This window comes from Cheilinus undulatus, linkage group 2 (assembly GCF_018320785.1).
Source record: "Cheilinus undulatus linkage group 2, ASM1832078v1, whole genome shotgun sequence".
Lineage (NCBI taxonomy): Eukaryota > Metazoa > Chordata > Actinopteri > Labriformes > Labridae > Cheilinus > Cheilinus undulatus.
Genome location: NC_054866.1, coordinates 8,955,345 through 8,976,848, shown reverse-complemented (window position 1 = coordinate 8,976,848; position 21,504 = coordinate 8,955,345). Strand labels below are relative to the sequence as shown.

At 39.5% G+C, this 21,504-nt stretch overlaps 1 protein-coding gene across 1 annotated transcript; it reads left to right on the top strand.

Annotated features, from left to right (window-relative positions):
- The first annotated feature begins 8,572 nt into the window (after nt 1-8,572).
- Nucleotides 8,573-21,218, top strand: LOC121522167 (von Willebrand factor A domain-containing protein 5A-like). Its single transcript, XM_041806300.1, has 13 exons — nt 8,573-8,632; nt 8,782-8,870; nt 11,460-11,604; nt 12,202-12,281; nt 13,933-14,047; nt 14,138-14,296; nt 14,374-14,477; nt 16,875-16,952; nt 17,091-17,144; nt 17,450-17,457; nt 19,034-19,185; nt 20,812-20,935; nt 21,020-21,218. Exons 1-13 carry the CDS (start codon nt 8,573-8,575, stop codon nt 21,097-21,099), a joined length of 1,248 nt encoding a protein of 415 aa, XP_041662234.1. The 3' UTR covers nt 21,100-21,218.
- The last annotated feature ends 286 nt before the right edge of the window (nt 21,219-21,504 follow it).

Here is a 21,504-nt window from a genome sequence, read left to right as displayed (position 1 = left end):
ATAAGACAGAAAAACATGAAATAGCAAGCAAGTGAGGCGGGGTACACCCTGGACTGGTTAATGCTTTCTGTTTGATTCATAATAAACTTGATGAGACTGTGGGTAAGAGAACTAATGTAACTAATTTCAGGAGTTATTTACTTAATTTAAGGACTTACTGACTCATTGAGACAAAAAAGATATGATCATGCTTGATTTAAGATTATACTTTAAAGTTACACACTCAAAATAAGAATTAACTTTTAAAACAAGATAAATTATCTAACACTTCTTAATCTAAGTTTTTAAGTCTTGTAAGCACCAAATAATTTGCAGTGCATGAAAGGACAGCCATAATCTAAATCAGCTTATCCGGACAAACAGTGGGAAACAGCTTGATTGACCACAGTTGTAGATGGTGACTTGTGAGGAAGATAAGGCAGCATAAATCCCTCCGGAAACAGAGTTCACCTCAGAACAAAGGATTTTGACACTCCCTTGATCCTATGCATACGTCATAGACCTTATGGCAAGGGCAAAGTAGGTGGTTTACCCTGTACCATCAAAAGTATATTATCAAAGACTGGATCAGTTAAACAGCATGATCACCATGTAAAGGCTCTTGGTCTTGTGCCAGGGGATAAATTAGCATCCCTAAGAGGCCAAAGTATTGGTTTGTCATAACAGTTGTCTAAAGAAATCAACACATTATGGAGGTGTGGTGTTGAATAGGAATGTTCCTAGAAAAATACTTCACATCTGATTACTGCACAAAATATTTTAATTTTGTTTAGCTGACTAGTCTAAAGACTAGTAAACACATTCTGTAAACCAACTTAAAACAGTAATAGGTCACGCTGTCACAGTGCAAAGATGGTTTGCAGGGTGCATCAAGCAGTGCAATCTTTGATCCTCTTTGCAGGTTCAGAATCAGAATGTCTTTATTGTCCCATGAAGGGAAATTAGTGTTGCAGCAAGTGGACACAAAAGACAAGGTACACAATGACAACATCAGCACTGAGCATAAGACCCAATTAAAAGTCTGAAAGTCAGACATAATAAAAAACAACACAGTTTAAGAAACACCATACACATACACAAATCACTAACAAAAGTTCAGTCCAGAGCTCATACCATAAATGAAAAATTACTACCAAGTAATGCAAAAAGTTCAGTGTGTGGATGTGCAAATGAGCAATAATAGTGCAAGAAGAACAGAAGCAACCTAAGGGCTGATTGTCATTAAGTAAATAAATTGCACTGGGGATAAATGAGACCTGAAGTCTTTTAGTCCTCCTCATAGGAGCCCTAAAACGACGGCCTAAGGGCAAAAGATCAAACTCCCTTTGAAGTGTATGATGAGGACGATCCAGAATAGCATTAGCCTTTCTCAGGACCTGTCTGTTATGAACAGACATTACCCCAGCCTGCTGACATCCTGAGACTTTTCCAGGAGTGTTAACAAGACTACCAAGACGATTCCTATTGGACAAGTTCAAGTTTCCAAACCATGCACCAATACAAAAAGTTAAAACAGATTCAACTACAAAAGCACTCAGAGAGTGCAGACCTTCGCCATTTGCCCTATCTCCTAATAGTGAAGACTCCTTTAAAATATTCCTGGATCCGTCCCCATGTGCCCCCCTCCAACGGCATTTGCTGATTATTCCCTCCCCGGGGGGATGGAAACATAGTGAAGCAAAACATTGGCTTCATTGCAAGTGGACTGACTGAGTGGAAGCATTACCTGCTGGTGCCAACAGATGCACTGACAGTCTCACCCATGGTCTCACCAGACAACTGGAAGTCATGGCAGAGGGTGAATATTCCTCTATTCCTCCCAGCATTGTGAGTATTCTCGCTACAATTCGTTGTCTTTCTCTCTGTTACGCTCCGACTCATCTCCTCGACCGGGCGTGCGTCTTTCAAACTCCATAAACTCCAAAACTTTGAATAGAAACTCACCCAAAAACTGCTGCTTGGATTGAAGTTACTCCTGTCTGCCATCTCCTGGTGTAAAGTGGTAACAGCGCAGACCTCCGCCATTAGCCCTATCTCTCAATAGTACAGAATCCTTTAAAAAATTCCTGGATCCAGACAGTGATCCGGATCAGTCCCAAAATCTAAGCAGTTCTTCCTTATGCCATTTTTGACATTTCCTGAAAATTTCCTCAAAATCCGTCCATGAAAATGATAACGTGAAACATGGTGACTATAGACATGTAAGTACTCGACTTTTGTCGTTTATGAAAAGAAAACAACTCACTGCTGTTCTTCGTTCTTCTTTTCATGAAGACATGTCATCAAGTTCTGATAAAACTGGCGCTTAAGCAGCATCCACACTAGTCTCTTCCTCCATAACTGCACCAGCTCCTGTTGCTGCTTGTTTACGTAACGACACTGCCGTGCCTGAAAGTACTGCCCCTCGCCGCTGATTGGTCCTGTCACTGTCTAACCAGGCCCCAAACAGTTCAGACGGGAGCTTAACAAGATGGATTCGCCGGTGAAAAACAAGGAAATGGGCGTATCCATCTGCTTTGCAAGGTTAGTAGACTTCCTAAAATCAATAATCATGTCTTTAGTTTTCGACACGTTCAACTCGAGACAAGACTCAAGCAACAAAGTCATCTACAGCAGACCCATGGTCCTGCTCATCCCCCTGAAGAAGACAAACAATAACCGTATCATCAGCAAACTTCAAGATGTGTCTGTTACTGAAGCTGCTATGGCACTCATTAGTGTACAAAATAAAGAGGAGGGGCGACAAGCAGCAACCTTGAGGAAAACCAGTGGAAGAGGAGAGCACACTGGAAAAAAATACCATTAACTCTCACACACTGTAACCTGTTCGTTAAAAAGTCAGTTATCCAACTAATCAAGTTAGGATCTAGTTTAAAATGATGGAGGAGCCTATCAGCAAGCAGAAAGGGTTGGATTGAATGCTGAGGTAAAGTCTAGACTCTATGAATGAGTCTGGCATGTGCCTTCTACCCCTCAAGATGCTTGAACAAAAAGTGCAATAATGTGACATCTGCATCCTCTACACCAGTGGTTCTCAAATGGTGGTACATGTACCCCCGGGGGTACGTGAAGGCACTCCAGGGGGTACGTAAAATTTGAAATATATTCCAGCTATTTCAGAAAAGTAGCACCTTTTTATGCATGTCAGGAGCGACACGATTTTGTGAGTATTTTACACTCTAAAATTACATTCGTGCTGCGAACGTCTGCGGTGTGTTTTCTCTGTCCTCTAAAAAACAGTGATATTCATTGGAGCGGAAGATAAAAGGTTTCTCCCTCCCTGTCCTTCACTCCATGCGTAACACGGCACTTTTACGCACAGCCAAGACGTCAGTTTAGTTTCACTGTTTCATTAACTGTGCCAGCCAAGTCTGTAAGAGGAGGGACTGACTTTTCATTCATCCTATGTCAAATATGATTAATAAGAGTAATAAGGGCACAGCTGAGGGTCGTGGTGAGAGGAGTTAACTCACACTGCGCACAGATTGGCTCACCTGTTTGTGTTCCAGAGTGGTCAGAGGAGTAATTTCAGTGAGCTGGTTGATCTGTAGCATTTATAAGTAGTATGTCTGAGGTCAGAGGAGACTGTGTTGGTAAATATTTCACTGGAATAAAGTCCCGTTAGTTTAGAAACAGCTCCAGCTGTGCGAGTAGCGCATTTGTGCTCATGTGGACATGCCGGGCTGCCTGCTGCCTGTCTCCCTCTCTACCAGGCTACATGAGGCAAAAACACAAGCACTGACTACAGACAGGTATGAGGAGAGGACAAATATCAGGTGGTGTTAGAGAGGAGAACAATTTTGTTCCTCTGTCTGCCTTAAAAATCGGCACCACCACCACCAAGTGCACTCATCGGAGCGAAACTTTGAAAAAATATCTGCAGCAATGTCACGCTGTGAAATGATGTAGCAGGTGTGAAAGCTTGCAGGTTCGAAATGTAAATATTTTGTGTGAATAATAAAACCCTGTCAGTCACTGTATTCACGTCACTCCATTCATAAAAAGGTTCATGATTTATTTTTGTGAGGAAATGCTGATCTACAACTAAATTCATGATTTCAGTTTGAAAAGAGATCTTTATTATGATCCCAAAAAGGGGCACTAAGCTGTCTTTTTTAGTTCTTTCTCAAACTTATCCTCATGTTCTTTCCGCTCCTGTCCTGCCCTGCACCTACATGTGTGTTAGTACAGACGGCTAGTTTAGCTTGCCTAGCAGGTGTTGAGCTTGTCGGTACTTATAGATTTAGTATTTTACCTTGCCAGAGTCTTAGGCCCCGTCTACACGGAGACAGATTCAGGAGTATACGCAAAAGTTTTTTGTTGTATTGACGTTTCATCCACACGGAAACGGCATTTTGGGTGATTGTATACGATACTTTTTGTAAACGGGTCCTAGAGTGCACAAATCCATAAACGACTACCGTTTCGTCTCCGTTTGGATGGCTAACCGGATCTTTCTTGATTACGTCACACATAGCTTAGCTCTCTTAAGATGCCTGCACGGTTCCGGCCAACACAACAATGGCTGATTACATGGTTGTGTTTGTGCTGCAGACGTTACTGAGCTTGTCATGGCCTTTAGAGAAAAACCTGATGCTCCTTTACCACCACTGCAAAATGCATAAACCATATGATCTTAAATCCAACGTGGAGAACAACCAGAAAAGCAACTAGAAGAAAGTTTGTGTCAGTTTTCTGTGATCTCTCGTTTGGCACATTTTCGTGGCAGCGTTACAGTGCCATGCACAGGCTTGGCATAAGCACTACAGCGTTTTCAGTCGTTTCAGCGGTTCCGTGCTTACGCGGATATTTCTTGAAACGATTCTGTCTTTACGGACAAAACGGCAATATCGTTTTCGTCTCCATGTGGACGGGGCCCTAGAAGTGAAATGAGTGATTAAAGGGTTTTAAATCTTGTTAACACAAAAGCATGAAATGTGGTAGTTTTCCCACTAGGTAACTGTAAGGTTTGTGATGGTAGTGAACCTTGATCTTGGACAGAGACCGGCAGAAGTGGAGACTTATAAATCATGGTCCTAAACAGCAGGTTCAAAGCTTTGAAGTTTTCTTGTTTTATTGAAGGACATCAGAACGGCACAACAGAATCCCTGTCTCCCTCACAGCGGCAGCAGACGGCAGGATCTGACTCACACCTCACTCACACAGGTGCTACCTATTTAAGCTGAGCGGTGGCCCACTCTACTCTAACTCCTCCCCCTCGGTGAGAAATCTGTTGCCCTATATTTACAAATTAACAATATTTACAATTAATCAACACACTGCAAAAAGATGAGTAATCAATACAGAATAATCTAAATAACTAAATAACCCCAAATAATGTAAACTAAAGACTAATATAACTAAATAAACTTCCCCCTCCCTCCTCCTCTCTCTTCCCTGCTCAAACCTAACTTAACAAGGTGATTGGCAGCTGGACTCCCACAGGAAGTAGACCTTAAAGGCAGGAAGAGTTTGGTGGGTTAGCAAAATAAAATATCATTCTGTATTAATTAATTGAGCTTAACAGTCTCTGCAGCTTGTGTGATCTTCATCACCTCAGTGAGGGAGGTGCGTTCCTGCTCCCTCACAGTAACGCAGTAATGTAGCAAGTTACTTTGCTCTGTATGTAACTCAGTATTCTAATGAGTTAGTTTTAAAAGTAACACTACCTAACTTCAGTCCTTAGCAATTCTCCTCATCTTCTGACCTATCTGTTGGGAGTGCTCTCTGGAGAACATGTTCTAAAAGGCCTGTATGCCCATTGATTCTGGCATCACTTGCATCAACACATAACATCTCAATGTCAAACTGCTTCAGCTGTCCTCTAAAGAGTACATTTCCGCTGTTTGCATATAACCTAACTTATTTCATGAAAGTAAATATCCCAACAATAAGTGGAAGAGTAGTCAGTGCCACTAGAAAACTTTGCTGAGTGTCTCATGAGGTAACCTGCAGCAGAAACAGGACTGCTTAGGGCCAAAAGGACTCGTGAATCGACGTGGACTTGAGCGCTGATGACTTGGACTTGGACTCGGATTCGAGCTTTAACTGTGTCAGGGCTTGAGGATGAAGAGGAGGACTCGAACCTTTTTTGCTAAAGATTTTCTTTATTTAGAAATATTTATTTTTTTGTGTGAGAAAACCCCTCATAACTGATCAGCGTTCACACAGCGCCTGGTGTGTGCGTTCAGCTGCACGTGTGTCTAATCTGCTGTCTGTTAAAACAACTAGAGGGGAGAGGAGGAGGATCGGGTGAGCCTGGGTGACAGAGAGAGGAGCTGAGAGGTTGATAGGTAGTTTAAACCTGTTGCTCTTCTCTGTATTCCTGCGGTAATCTTTACAAGAAATCAACTTTGAATGCAGCCAGCCAACCTTGATTTTCACTGAAAATCTCCATCAGCTGCTCAGACTCGTCATACTGGCTGCTGTTGCTGCTGTACAGTAATCCTCCTCAGTCTTGGACAGAGTGATACCTTGTAGTGAGTCCCGTTAGTTAAAAATATCAATTCAATGTTGAAATCTGCGTTAACATCGGCGAGATAACGCTGATTAGTAAGCTAATCAGGCTGACATACGGAAAAATATGATGTCTTTTTATGATGTGTTCAAATGTCCAACGGAGAAAATTGGAATTTTAATTTTTTGCGAGCAATCTGAACAAATAAAGTCATTTTAATAGAAGAATATTTAGTATAAGATAGATGTAAAGCATGAGTTCAGTCAAAAGCATGTTGTCTCATTTTTCCACTCTAAATAACAAAGAATCCTGTCAATATAACTGATATTATAGATGAAGAGTGTAACAGTTCCTTTTGCCTTTTAGAATTAAAAGTTGAAGAAACTCATATGTTAATGAAACACATCAGCGTAGCTCACCTGGAAAGCTGGAATGGCTTAAAAATGGTTAATAATTCAATTTAATTTGGCTCTAGTTTTTAGGTATTGGGGACTTGTCTTGTACCCGAACACAGGTAATGGAGACTTGACACGGACTCAGGTAAAGAGGACTCCACTCAGATTTTTCTTTGGTGACTTGGACTTGACTCGGACTCGAACAGTAGGGACTCAGGATTCGAGGGTTGGTGACTCGACTACAACACTGCAACTAACATATCCAAACAAGTATGTATAATTGTACAAATATTTAGGGTCCGAGCACTGACCTCGGTGCGAGGGCCCACTTGAAACTGTAGCTGTTATTAGGGCCTGAGCACTGACCAGTGCTAGAGCCCTATGGGAACTAAAGGGATTTGTTTTTTCGCCTCTTGTTGGCTTGTTTTGGGGGGCCTTAACATATGTGAAAACTCCATTGTTTTCTTGTTTGTTTGTTTGTTTGTTTTTTTGCTCAAAAATTGTCCCCCTCGAGAAATGGTGGTAGAACAGTGTAAGTCTGTCACACAGTTTTTCCTAGGAGGTGCTAAAAGTGAGATAAAGCCCTGGGTAATACCTACGTGCATGAAAATTGCTACACATATGTTTCACGATGAGATGAAAAAAAAAAAACATTATGACCATCCTCTAAAATGTACAGGAACCGATCTACAGATGCCAATGGTCAAATTTTGGCATTTTTGGCTTTCTTCGCTGCCGGACACTTTGTGTATTTGAACGATCTCGTCTAAAAGATTTCATCTGATTGACTCCAGCATTTTTTTACTCAAACTAGACAATCTTGAGACCCAAAGTTGTACGAGCTGTGATTTATCACCATAGGGCAGGGCCGTTATCGGAGCCCAAAGTTAAATTTAGTTTTTGTCTATTTTTTGCTGTGAAATTGCACCAATATTACCTTGTAACTTTTGAGTGTTTATTTCAATCATCACCAAACTTCACAAGGATAATCACAGATTGCTTCTGAATACATCCATGCATCAATATCATTACTTTCTCACAGCGCCCCCTTCTGCCAGTCAAATATCTGCACCACTGATTTTTGATGTGTTTTTATGTGTTGCCACAAAGAATCAGCCCCAGCACACAACCCAGGCTTATGAATTTTGGTGTGCATATAGGTCATCATCAGACCTACTAAAAAGCCTCTTTGACCCATGCCCAAATCCCAACAGGAAGTCCAAGTTTATTATTATAATTGACCACTTGTTGCCCACCAGGGGGCAGTGTCCTACATTTTGGGAACGACTGATCTATACTGTAAATGTACAGACCAAGCGGCAACCTCTGGTCCTAAAAAATGAAGGCAATGTGGGAGTGTCTAAGATTGCTATACCGGTAGTGTCCACTTGAGGCTGGCTGCAGGAACACCGGAAGTTCCATCTGCACACATGTTAAACAGCCGGTTTTGACACACAAAATAAACTGGTTTACAGCCTGGTTCAGAACACCAAACGTGTCTCATTAGCTAGTGTCTTATTGTGCTCCCACTGTACGGGGGGGTGAATCTTTTTGTACCACGATAGTTTGGATTATATTTAGGATAAACCTCACTTCACGGTGATTGGTGCTCAGCAGGCAGAGGCTCTGTTTCTGTCAACCGGAATGCTAGCTAGCAGGCTGACAAGAAGTCACGCTTAGTGGGCGGGCCGTTAGGTTGATCTAAAGTTCGGTTGAGACCATGATTTTAATATGGAAGCCTCCACGAATGGGCTTCAAGAACTGTTTTAGCCCGGCTATTGTAAGCAGACGACTGAAGTCACAGGGGGTTTGTCCAATTCTTTCTACAGTCAATGGTACAGACTCATACCTACAGCTGACTAATCTTGAATGCTGGGAGAAAATTTGACTGGCACCCCTTAAACAAAACCTTTTCCTCTCTCCCTGTAGGATACTCTCCTCCTCCTGTTGAAGAGCTTACCATTGGGCTGCTATTTCAACATCTATAGTTTTGGATCCGGATATGAACACATCTTCCCGTAAGTCACTACCTCAAATTCAGTCAACCAGATTTGTTCCTGTCATTGTTGTAAATCCGTCTACATGTTTGTGTGCTCTGATTATTTGTGAATTTACTGATGTGGTGGTAGGAAGAGTGTGGAGTACACTCTTCGACCACTTCAACATATTTACAGCCAGCCCTGCATTCAGAATCAACCAAGACAAGTAAAACACACACCCACACCATTAAAAACATGTGTAAAACAAGTCTTAAATTACATGCCACTAGCATTAACAAACCGATCATTAACACAGAGAATCCTTTTGTCCTCTGCTGGTAACTCTGAATGTGCTGGTTTGTTCATAGTTCATTCTGACCACGCCTGCAGTTTTGTACTTCAACTATAAAATCATTTCAAAGAATCTAACAGTAACAACTTTGTCAGCCAGTGATAACAATGTGAAGCATTTCTTACCAGTTTCTTGATTTGTGAATCAAATTAATGCAAAGACATGTACATTGTGATGTTGACTTTTAGATTTATTATTTACTCCAGAATATTTTTACTCAAACTAGACAACCTTGAGACCCAAAGTTGTGTTATTGGTGAGTTTTCACTATAGGGTGGAGTCGTTATCGGAGCACAAACTTAAACTTCGTTTTTGTCTATTTTCAGCAGGGAAATTACACCAATTTTGCCTTATAACATTTTAGTCTTTATTTCTATCATCACTAAACTGCGCAAGGTTAATCACACATTGGTCCTGAATACATTCATGCATCGATCTCATTTCTCTGTCACAATGCCCCCTTCTGCCAGTCGAACATTTACGCCACTGATTTTTGACGTGTTTTTCATGTGTTGCCACAGAAAAAGTAGAATTTTCAGGCGCTTATGATACGTGTAAAGCAATAAAACTTGGTAACTGGTATGATGTTTGTTGGTTGACATGGCCTAATGGCTCAGTGGCGCCCCTAGATCTTCCAAAAATTCAGCCCCCCCCCAGCAGGTTGAGCCTAGGATTTCAAAAATTTGTAAGCATGTGTGCCATATCTTTGTGTGCACAAAAAGCCTCTGAGACACATATCGTAAATCAAATGATAAATTGGCCATTTCGATTTTTAAAATTTTTTTTTGGTTAAAAAAAAAAAAAAAAAAAAAAAAAAAGCATAATTTAAGGGTCGTATTTGAACAAACTCGTGCAAGGATTTTATCTTATTGACTCCAGATTTTTTTTACTCAAACTACACAACTTGAGACCCAAAGTTGTGCTCAGCATGAGTTTTCACCAGAGTGTGGTGATGTTATCGGTGCCCAAACTTAAATTTTGTTTTGGTCTATTTTTTTCTATGAAATTATACCAAAATATATATAACATATATATTTTTGTATCTCATTTGATACTTTAGGTGTTTTTGGTAACTGATTATCCACCTGAGGGCTTTTTCATCATTTATCAGGTTGTATTTAGGATTATTTTTTAGTAAATTATTGATCCTATTGATGAGATAGAGGTATCATAAAAGTATGTATCAATTATGATTCAACAGGCTTTAAGGGATTAAAGTGTTTCCCTCACTAAGTCTCTACATTTACATGCAGTTAAGTAGGACCTGAGCACCAGCCTAGGGTTGTTGGAGAGGGCCCTATTTTGTCTGCTAATTTGTGCCATTCCTGGCCTGTTTTGGGGGCCTTAACACTTAACATGTCCCATCTGGTGCTGAAACAGTGCAAGTATATCACACAGTCACCTCTGGGGGGTGCCAAAAGTAAATTAGGTCCCTGGGAAAGACCTACATGCATGAAAATCTGATTGACCCCAGATTTTTTTTATTCAAACAACCTTGAGACCCAAAGTTGTGTGGACTGTGAGTTTTCACCATAGGGCAGGGCCGTTATCGGAGCCCAAAGTTAAATTTAGTTTTTGTTTATTTTTTGCTGTGAAATTGCACCAATATTACCTTGTAACTTTTGAGTGTTTATTTCAGTCATCACCAAACTTCACAAGGTTAATCACAGATTGTTTCTTAATACATCCATGCATCAATATCATTTCTCTGTCACAGCGCACCCTTCTGCCAGTCGAACATTTACACCACTGATTTTTGATGTGTTTTTTATGTGTTGCCACAAAGAATCAGCCCCTGCACACTGTTCAACCCAGACTTATAAATTTTGGCATGCATATAGGCCATCAGACCTACTAAAAAGCCTCTTTGACCCATGCCCAAATCCCAGCAGGAACTCCAAGTTTTTTTTTATTATAATTGACCACTTGTTGTCCACCAGGGGGCAGTGCCCTACACTTTGGGAACTACTGACTTGTACTGTAAGTGTAGAGACTCATACCTACAGCTGACTTATCTTGAATGCTGGGAGAAAACGTAGCTGGCACCCCTTAAAAACTTTTCCTCTCTCCCTGTAGGATACTCTCCTCCTCCTTTTGAAGAGCTTACCGTTGGGCTGCTATTTCAACATCTATAGTTTTGGGTCTAGCTATGAACACTTCTTCCTGTAAGTCAGTACCTCAAATTCAGTCACCCAGATTTGTTCCTGTCATTGTTGTAAACCCGTCAGCACATTTGTGTGCTCCGATTATGTGTTAATTTACTGATGTGGTGGTAGGAAGAGTGTGGAGTACAGCCAAAAGACCATGGAGGAAGCTCTGAAGAAAGTTGGAGAGATGGAGGCTAATCTGGGAGGAACGGAGATCCTTCGGCCACTTCAACATATTTACAGCCAGCCCTGCATTCAGAATCAACCAAGACAAGTAAAACACACACCCACACCATTAAAAACATGTTAAACAAGTCTTAAATTACATGCCACTAGCATTAACAAACTTTTCATTTACACAGAGAATCCTTTTTCTTCTGCTGGTAACTCTGAATGTGCTGGTTTGTTTATAGTTCATTCTGACCACGCCTTCTGTTTTGTACTTAAACTATAAAACCATTTCAGATAAACTAACAGTAACAATCTTGTCAGCTCATATTGACAAAGTGAAGAATTTTTATTTTACCAGTTTCTTGATTTATGAAGGAAATAAATTAAGATATGCACATTATAATCTTGACTTTTAGATTTATTATTTAAATGAGTGCTGCACTGATACATCAGTGTGGTCTGAAACCATGAATTAGAGGTAGGAGTTTGCTTTAAAGTGATTATTCTGTGAAATAAACCATTTTAGACATCAGTAAATATGCAGGAATGCATGTACAAAATGCCTCACTGAAGTCCAGTTATCTGGAAATACATACATAAGTATATAAGTAAATATGGTATAGTACATAAGTGTAGACATGTTTTGGTTGCTTCAGATATTAAATGTACCATTCAGTGACAGGTTTATTCTCTTGACCAGCTCTTTGTGTTCACTGACGGAGAAGTGTGGAACACCAAAGTAGTCATCGATCTGGTGAAGAAGAATTCACATCTGCACAGGTGAAAACACAGAAACTTCACAGTCACATGTACAGACTGCACAGTACCAGTCAAATGTTTGGGCACGCCTTCTATTCAAAGGGTTTTCTTTATTTTTATTTTTTCTGCTTTGTAGATTAATACTGAAAACATTAAAACTATGAAAGAACACGTATGGAATTATGTAGTAAACCAAAAAAGTGTTAAACAAAGAAGACTATGTTTTATATTCTAGATTCTTCAACCTAGACACCTTTTGCTCTGACAGCCTGGCACGCTCTTTGCATTCTCTTAGTCAGCTTCATGACGAAGTCACCTGAAATGACTTTCAATTAATAGGTGTGCCTTTCCAAGAGTTAATTTATGGAGTTTCTTGCCTTCTTATTGTGTTTGAGACCTTCAGTTGTGTTGTGCAACGGTAGGGTTGGTACACAGTTTCATACAGTGAATAGCTCTGTTTGACTACTGTTTTAATCCATTTTATGGCAAGAACCACTCAGCTAAGTAAAGAGAAACGACTGTCCATCATTACTTTAAGACATGATGGTCAGTCAATCCGGAAAATTGCAAGGAATTTGAACGTATCCTCAAGTGCAGTCACAAAACCCATCAAACACTGTGATGGACCTGACTCTCATGAGGACTGCCCCAGGAAAGGAAGAGCAAGGGTTACCTTTGCTAGAGAGGATAAGATCATTAGAGTTACTGGCCTCAGAAACTGCAAATTAACAGCCCCTTAGATCAGAGCCCACATAAATGCTTCAAAGAGTTCATCTCAATATCAACTGTTCAGAGGAGACTGCGTGAATCAGACCTTCATGGTCAAAATGCGGCAAAGAAGCCACGACTGCGGAAGAACAAGAAGAAGAAGAGAATGGTAATGTTACTCTGACATTAAACCAGCGTAAATCTGTACTTTGGTCTGATGAGTCAGAATTTGAGATTTTTGGTTCCACCTTCCATGTTTTTGTGAGATGCAGAAAAGGTGAGCGGATGGTTTCTACGTGTGTTTTCCCATCATGAAGCGTGGAGGTGGAGCTGAGATGGTGACACTGTTGATGATTTATTCAAAACTCAAGGCACTCTTAACCAGCATGGTTCTCACAGCATTCTGCAGAGACACCATCCCATCTGGTTTCCTCTTAGTGGGACCATCATTTGTTTTTCATCAGGACCAAGACTCCGAACACACCTCCGAGCTTTGTCAGGGCTATTTGACAAGAAAGAGAGCGATGGGGTTCTGCATCAAATGACCAGACCTTAAACCAGCTGAGATGGTTTGAGATTATTTGGACTGCAGAGTGAAGGCAAAGCAGCCAACAAGTGCTCAGTACCTCTGGGAACTCCTTCAAGACTGTTGGAAAGCCATTCCAGTTGACTACCTCATAGAGCTGACTGAGAATGCTAGAAGTGTGCCAAGCTCAGAGCAAAAGGGGGGGACTTTGAAGAATCTAAAATATAAAACCCATTCTGGGTTGTTTAAAACTTTTTTGTTTTCTACATAATTTCATATGTGTTGTTTCATAGTTTCGATGTCTGCAGTATTAATTTACAATGTAGAAAATAATGAAAGAAAACCCTTTGAATAAGAAGATGTGTCCAAACTTTTGACTGGTACTTTATACCTTCATCTCCTGCTCTCTGTTCTAAAAACTAAACTACTGCATTGTAGATGTTTCTCTTTTGGGATTGGGGAAAGAGCCAGCTCTGCTCTCATCAATGGGCTGGCCAAGGAAGGAGGAGGTCATGCTCAGTTCATCACAAGCACCGACAGGATGCAGCCCAAAGTAAGATAAATTTAAAGTGAAACAATACAGCAAAATGTATATCTGAATTAAAGCTGTTGTTTCAAATGTCTTCGTTTTTTTCATAACTAGTTGATGCAGTCACTGCGATATGCTCTTCAGCCGGCCGTGATCGACGTCTCAGTCTCTTGGGATCTGCCAAAGGTTGTGTCTGTCTCTGTCCTCTCTCCACCAATCACAGCACTATTTCAGGGTCAAAGGTCGCTGGTTTATGCCCAGCTCAGTGGACAGGTAGGAGCTCATCTTGTGATTGTGAAATGATTTGTTTCTTTGTCTAATGAGGTTTATAAAAGTGTGATCCTGTTCAGATTCCAGAGGCAGCAGAGGGCTCTGTGACAGTGAAGTACACGCTGGCTGGTCAGCCCCTGCAGAACAGGTTTAACTTCAGCCTGAAACCTGCAGAGGACTCTGGGTAAGATAGTTTTTTTTGTTTAATATTGTCCTTATAATAGTCTAGTCAAATCCCACTGTAACCAACATTTGATGATACAGTTTATCTGTAACCTGAGTCCAAGTTAGTCTTAGACGTTTACCTGAGAGGTTCAGTCTCAGCCACGTCTCTTTCTGCTTTTCTTTGACTCTGCAACCAATCAAGTGGCTTCATCAAAATTTGTGTACAAATGTTCAGTGACAGAAGTCAGTGCTCTAAATATAACTTGACTAGTTCATCTGATTAGTAGAAATCAGAATAATAACATAATTAAAAGCTGTCTGAATCTGAATCCATATTTAGATAATACTGTAATATATAAATATTACATCATTTGTTCTCAACATTCATGCTTACTGTTAAAAGCCTTCACTTAGAGTTTTCTGTAGCACACTGCTGATATCTAAAGGCCAGATGAAGGATTTGATAAATCTGCAGCCTCTGGGTTTACAGAAGAAAGTGCCAGGCTGCAGTTTGGTTTTCATTGACTAATATTTCATCATTTTGCAACCTCTCACATAAATTAACCTCTTCCATCTTTATATCAGACCGTTTAGTATTTTGCCTGTTTACCACAAAGACATCAGATAATCAAGAATCCCCTTTGTGCAACAGCTTCTTTTCCACCTTAAAAACTGCGCCATTCACAAAACTTGCTGCAAATGTTCATTAACACTAATATCTAATCAGCCAATCACATGGCAGCAACCAATGCATTTAGGCATGCAGACATGGTCAGTGATCTGCAGAAGTTCAAACCAGCAAAAGAATGGGGAGAGAGGTGATTTCAGTGACTTTGAATGTGCCATGCAGCAGGACTTTTATGGTTTTCTGCCAAATTCTGACCTTATCATTGACATATCCCTGCATAAATCAAGAGTCATTAGACAAGGCAATGTTTTTCCAATCGTCTATTTTCAAATTTGGTGAGCCTGTGTGAATTTTAGTCTGAGTTTAATGTTCTTAGCTCGTAGGAGTCACAATTCAAATGCAATGTCTGATATTCATTTGTAAATTTTCAGTAGTTTTTATTTTTATTTCTTCTGCCAGTATCAAGTTATTTTAGTGACCATTGAGAGTTTTACTTCCTTTAATGGAGGGTACCAACAATTTTGTCTACGTGCGTATATTAAAAGATTACTCAGATGAATATATACATTTCATGTGATAGTTTAACAATAATAAATGCTTGTTCATAAATCTTTAAAACTTTGCAAAACCAAAACATCACCAAAATGTCCACATATTTCTTCACTGGACTCATAAACGTAATAATGATAACTCAATTTGTATAGCACCTTTTAAAAACAGAGGTTTACAAAGTGCTTTAACATTAAACAGAATTACAATTAAGACAAAGCATCAAAACACAAGCAAAGAACACAACAGGAAGGACAAAACCTTAACGAATAAAACCCCAGAATAACCTAGACCAATCCAGGCAACACAGGAACCCAATTACATTAAAAGGGACCTAAGGATCAGAGATGTGAGAGCATCTAAAATATAGAAAGAGACAGAAGGGAGTAAAACTCAGAACAGTAAGAATAGAATTAAACAATTAAATTGTGTGGAGATTAATTAGTCATAAAACACAAACTAGAAAGCTAGGAACTGTAAAATATCATTCATAGTAATAATAAAAATCATAATAATGATGATAATGAGGTAGAATGGACACAACAGCAAAAAGAGGTAAAAACGAGCAGAGGCAGGGTTGAATGCTCTAAAATCAAATAGGAGAGGTGAAGATAAACAGCAGCAATCAGAATCAAACCAAGCATGAATCCTCTCTCAGCTGCCTAGGTCTCTGTAATTGTATAAGTTTTATATTCTCTGTATATTTTTTTTGTCATGACTATATAAGAAATGTTTTTTAGAATTTATGTTTCTGTCCCAGGTCAAGGGTTGAATGTTTATTTCCAAAAAGAAAAGTAAAGTTTAAAAAAAAAACAACAAAAAAAAAACAAAAAAAAAAACAGAAAAAGCCACATCCATTTCCTGAGAGAGGCGTCAACAGACAGCTCATTAACATTTAAAGCCACAGACACAGAAACAGCTTCCTCTGAGCGGGGCTGAAACAGAGGGGTTTATAGACATGAAAAAATCTAATATTTGAGTTTTTTCAGCAACTAAATTCACAGGCATGTTTTGGGGACTTCTGAGACCAATATAAACTTGTCTTAAAGTGGTAAAATATGTGACCCTTAAGCAACTTGCCATTCAGTATTGTCTAAAAGATAAACTCTGGGTTAAAAGGCCCAGCTCTGAGAAGTTTTTAAAGGAGGAACATGTGAATAGAAATAGAAAAATGTAAATTTAATGAGCAATATTTGAAATGTGTATACAAATGTGTTGTCTTCTCTCTCTTGTCTTCAGACTAACAGTCCACAGACTGGCTGCTCGAGCTCTGATTCGCTCCCTGGAGATGGAAAACCGAGAGTCCAAAGACCAGAGGTCAGGGTCATGTTTTGGTCGGATTTGAATAACCTTCATTCTTCCGGATAGTACCGTTTTATATGTAGATAATAGTAATAGGAAGTATGTCATTATTCTAGACAAATTTAAACATTTCCTTTCTTTTTTATTTCCCAGTGTACATGACCTATTCTACGAGGGTGCATCATCGCCGTTGGAGTGGTGGTACAAGTATGTAAAAATCTGGAAAAAAGTATTATATGATTTTAGAACAACTTGAATCATGTCTCTATATTTTTTTTTAATCACACAGAGTTTGGAATTAAAAGTAAACGTAGTTTAACGGCTGGTGGTTCTCCTCATAAGTACAACCTGAAATGCTGAAAGTGTAGCTCTGTCAGATTTCGTTTTTGGCAATATGAAAGTTTTATCTTGATCTCGTTTTTTTTTTTTTTTTTTTTTTTTTTTTTTAAAGCAGAGATGCTCGAAAACTGTACAATGCCTTCATGTGTTCTAAGGGGGTGTAATCTTTCCAGCTCGGATGGTAAGTAATTGAGCACAACACAACTGCAGGACAAAATATGACTATGTTGTTATAAATGCAAGAAGGGCTGCGAAATAATTACATTTTTTATCAGAATTTATCAATGAATTTCAATGATTGATTGTGATTAATCAGATATTTTAATTATATGTTTAAAGTTTTATTACTCTGATTGATCAGGCATCAGCAAAGTCACATATACTGCTTTTTTAATATTCATCTCTTCACATGAACTTTCTGACTCTACAAAATCTTCCCCAGTAATAATAATGTCTCAGAGAGTACTGATAAATTCTTAGAACTGGGTAGAAGCAGCATTAGAATGTTGAATAGAGTGTCACCTGTTAATCCAACACCAGTTAAACTATAACACCCTTGATGAGGCCATCATGGTCAGGATCTCCATGTTTCTTATGTGGTATTTTTGTGAGGTACAGGGGCAGGGTGTCCATCTAAGTACTCCTGAAATGCTGACCCATTCAAGGCTGAACCTGCCAGTGGTCAGAGTTTCTATTTTACAAATGGGGCGATCCTCCTCTAGGAGGTGGAAAAGAGGAAGCATGACCACGACTATTTAAAGTTTGTATTCTCCTGAATTGGTCGTGATGATGTGCTAAGGCCCCAGTAATTTGCAAAAATGTCAAACTGATGACAACAATAGGTCGTGTAAACTCCAGCGTCAGAGCAGTTTCTGCATTCATCAAAAGTATTCACGGTAAGGTCTGCAGGTGAAGGGTGATCTGTGGTTATTCCTTTATCAGTGCAGCGTAAAACACTTTTTCTTATCAGAGACATGGACTCAATGTTCCACTACATTAGAGGAAAGCAAGATAATGAGGCATTACTGGCATTAGTGTCTTGTGGAAAGTATACATGAAAAGGATTAGGGCCTATGCATGACACTGAGACAGTAATATTTATAAAAGCATAGCGCAATGCGCAATCATTTATAACATCCTGGGACCCAGCCCATTCACTTGTCTGCCCAACTTTGAAGTTTTCAGAATATGATCAACTGTACAGTAATTAGACAGGTTGACTTGATTGAATGGGACTTTTGGGGGTCAATTTTGGGGGTTGTTTTCTTGTTTTTTTAGAAAGTGTCTCATGGGTGGTTGTTGTCCTCGTAAGTAAAATCTGAAATGCTTAAAGTGTAGTTCTGTCAAATTTCTTCTTTGATAATATGCCTGTTATATCTTGTTCTCATATGTTGTTTGTTTTTTTTTTTCAAGCAGGGATCTGTTCTCTTTTAAACATGGACGGTATTAAAAACAACAAAACTCCAGCACAAAATGTACCTCCGTAGTTATAAATACAAGAAAGGCTTTGAAATAATTACATTTTTTATTCACAATTTATCAATGAATTTCAATTGTTTTAATTGTGTTTAAAGTTTCATTACACTCTGCATTTCAAAACAATCCGTACTGGCAGTGTTTATATGGCTACTGAGTGATCAGGTAACTCCAGAAGTCAGAAAATGATTGGTTCATTAGTGTTAACACAAAGAATTAATGCTACAAATTAATATTAATACCTACAGTAATTATTTTATCTTTTATGTTCATTCTCTTAGAAAACATGTCTGAGCCCAGTAAGCCCCCCATGGACCCTCTGCTCCAGCTGGTCTCCCTCCAGAAGGCATCCGGCTGCTGGGACCTGGCTCCAGATCTTGCTGCTGCAGTGGGCAAAACCAGTGAAGAGGTGGAGAAGCAAAAGCCTGCATTGGTGTGTAACACTGATAAGAAATCATTTCTATTAATACAAGCAGGTAGCTGTGAAGCGTTTCCTGACATGGTAGCAAAACGGCAAACAGTAAATCAACAAAACTTAAACTACCGTAAAATACCAAATAATAGCCGGGTTCGCTTTAATCGCTCGGTCCCAATTAATCGCCGGATGTACATTTTGATAAATAACCACTTGTTCTAAATTACCGCTGGGTGTAATTTATTTGAAGCTCGGGTTTGTGACTTTCAATGAGAACCATATAGATTCAACTCTCAACTCCCCCTCCATTCCTGCTCTTCTCTGTGTTTGACTCATGGTTTGACTGTTTGAGCTCCGTAGCTCCGCCCTTCTCCTTACGTACATACCTCCTCGCAGATGAGAATGTCCGCTGAATTGAACACTGACGGTGGCAAAGCGCTTGTGGAGTGATTTTGCTCTGCTTTTCCACTGAAATCAACGGCCGAATCACAGGCAAGAAAACACTTCATCTCATCATGAACAAATTCTGCACAGGACCGAACACCGCCGTTATTCCGCCATTGAATCAACTTCCCACTGAGCTGAGATACAAAAGCTACAACGGCCAATAAGAACGCTCCCTCTGACCTGAGCCTGATTGGCTGCAAGTACTAGCCTCCTCATTGACTGGGGCACCCCTGTCCCTTGCTGGTTTTCTCAAGTGAGATAGCAGCGCCATGCCCTGGTGAAGAAATAAACCAGTATTTAAAGTGTTTATAGAGTGTTGACTTGATAAAGGAAGACAAAAGTATAACATTATATATACAAAAGTATAATGAAGTGTAACTTCATGCTACCAAAAAATAGATCTAATTAGTGTAGATCTGCAAGTAACAATCACTTTTATTTTCTCCTTGGCACATTTGATTATAAGCCATGATGTTCTAACTACTCCAGAGTGTAAAACAATGGTACAAAGTCGACACCCCTTTTAAAATATACATTTTTGTGATGTAAAAATATGAGAAAAAGAGAGCAATTGAGAGCTTTTTCTACCTTCAGTGTAACCTTTAACAACAACAATTAAATTGAAATAACAACCAAAATATTTTAAGGGGGAATCAATAAAAATGACAAAAAATTTGGTTGCTAGATGCACATTTGACTGGAGAAGGCAAGCTGAACTCAACAAAATGCAGGAACATCAGTGCTGGCTCAAAAAAAACACTGAGAAGCAAAAAACAAATCAATCAGCACTTCTCATAAAGTTTTACACTTTTTTAATTAAAAGAAGATATAAGCAGCAAACTACAATGGCACGTTTCAGCCCGAGGTTTTCATCAGCTTTCAAAATGCTGATAAAAACCGCGGGCTGAAACGCATCCATTTTTGTTCACTGCTTACATTGTGTAGTTCCTTCAACCTTAGAGGAAAATCATGTCTTATACCTGTTTTTTAAATGCTTACTTGTCATCAGTGTTCAGGTAGCTCACTGCTTTGGTTCCAGGATACAAAATATAGATGTAAAGATTTTCTGAAATGTCCTTTAAGGATTAGAATGAGATATTTACCTCAAAGTCAAAGCAGATGAAAAAAATGATTTGTCTCTGTTGAGCTCTGTTAATCCTCCAATGCCTGTTTTTCCCCCTTGTTTTAATGATTTAGGTGAGCCAGGAAGTATGGGCCACCATTCTGTCTCTGATCTGGCTTCATGGTTTCAAGATGGACTCTAAGGACGAGTGGGAGCTTCTGGCCATGAAGGCGGTGTCATGGCTTCAGGCACAGAATGGTAATGACTAAAAGAAAGAGTGCTGTTTGAGCTAAAATCAGCTGTTTGACCACACTAAGTCTCCTGATTTTTTCTTTTTTTCAGTATCATGTGTGGAAGAGTGCGTGGACGCCGGAAATGCACTGTTGGGCTGTAAAGTGCAGAAAGATGCTTTGGGTCTTTGAGGGTTTTACTGCTGACTTATTCTTTAATGGGATTGTGTTTGCACCAGTAAGTGCTGTGAACCATAAACATGAACTTACTTTAAAGGGAGCTGCTGCTGGTCCCTCATGGTTTTGCTATTGGCCTCTGGGATAAATAAAGTTGTCTGAATCTGAATTGTTTTGTTCTGTTTGCACTTCTTCCTGGGAAATCAGACTTCAGTTTTACAACCTGAGACTTGCACAGGAACCAACGTAAAACAAAGGCTGATTATCAACCTAGCCTGAGTATTTAATACAGTGGAACAACACATGAGCTCATTAATGAGATATTAGCTCTATTTACTTTACTGTGGATAATTTGTTATAAGAGGGATATAAAAGGACAGCACTTCAGCTTGTTTGTCTTCTATGTGAGTTTAATGTGCT

Bases quoted from the DNA above. Each gene is read 5' to 3' on its own strand.
- LOC121522167 (XM_041806300.1), top strand. From the start codon at position 8,573: ATGATTTTAATATGGAAGCCTCCACGAATGGGCTTCAAGAACTGTTTT. The intron at 14,048-14,137 runs GTAAGATAAATT...TTTCATAACTAG, and splicing joins CCGACAGGATGCAGCCCAAA to TTGATGCAGTCACTGCGATA. The intron at 16,953-17,090 runs GTCAGGGTCATG...TTTATTTCCCAG, and splicing joins CGAGAGTCCAAAGACCAGAG to TGTACATGACCTATTCTACG.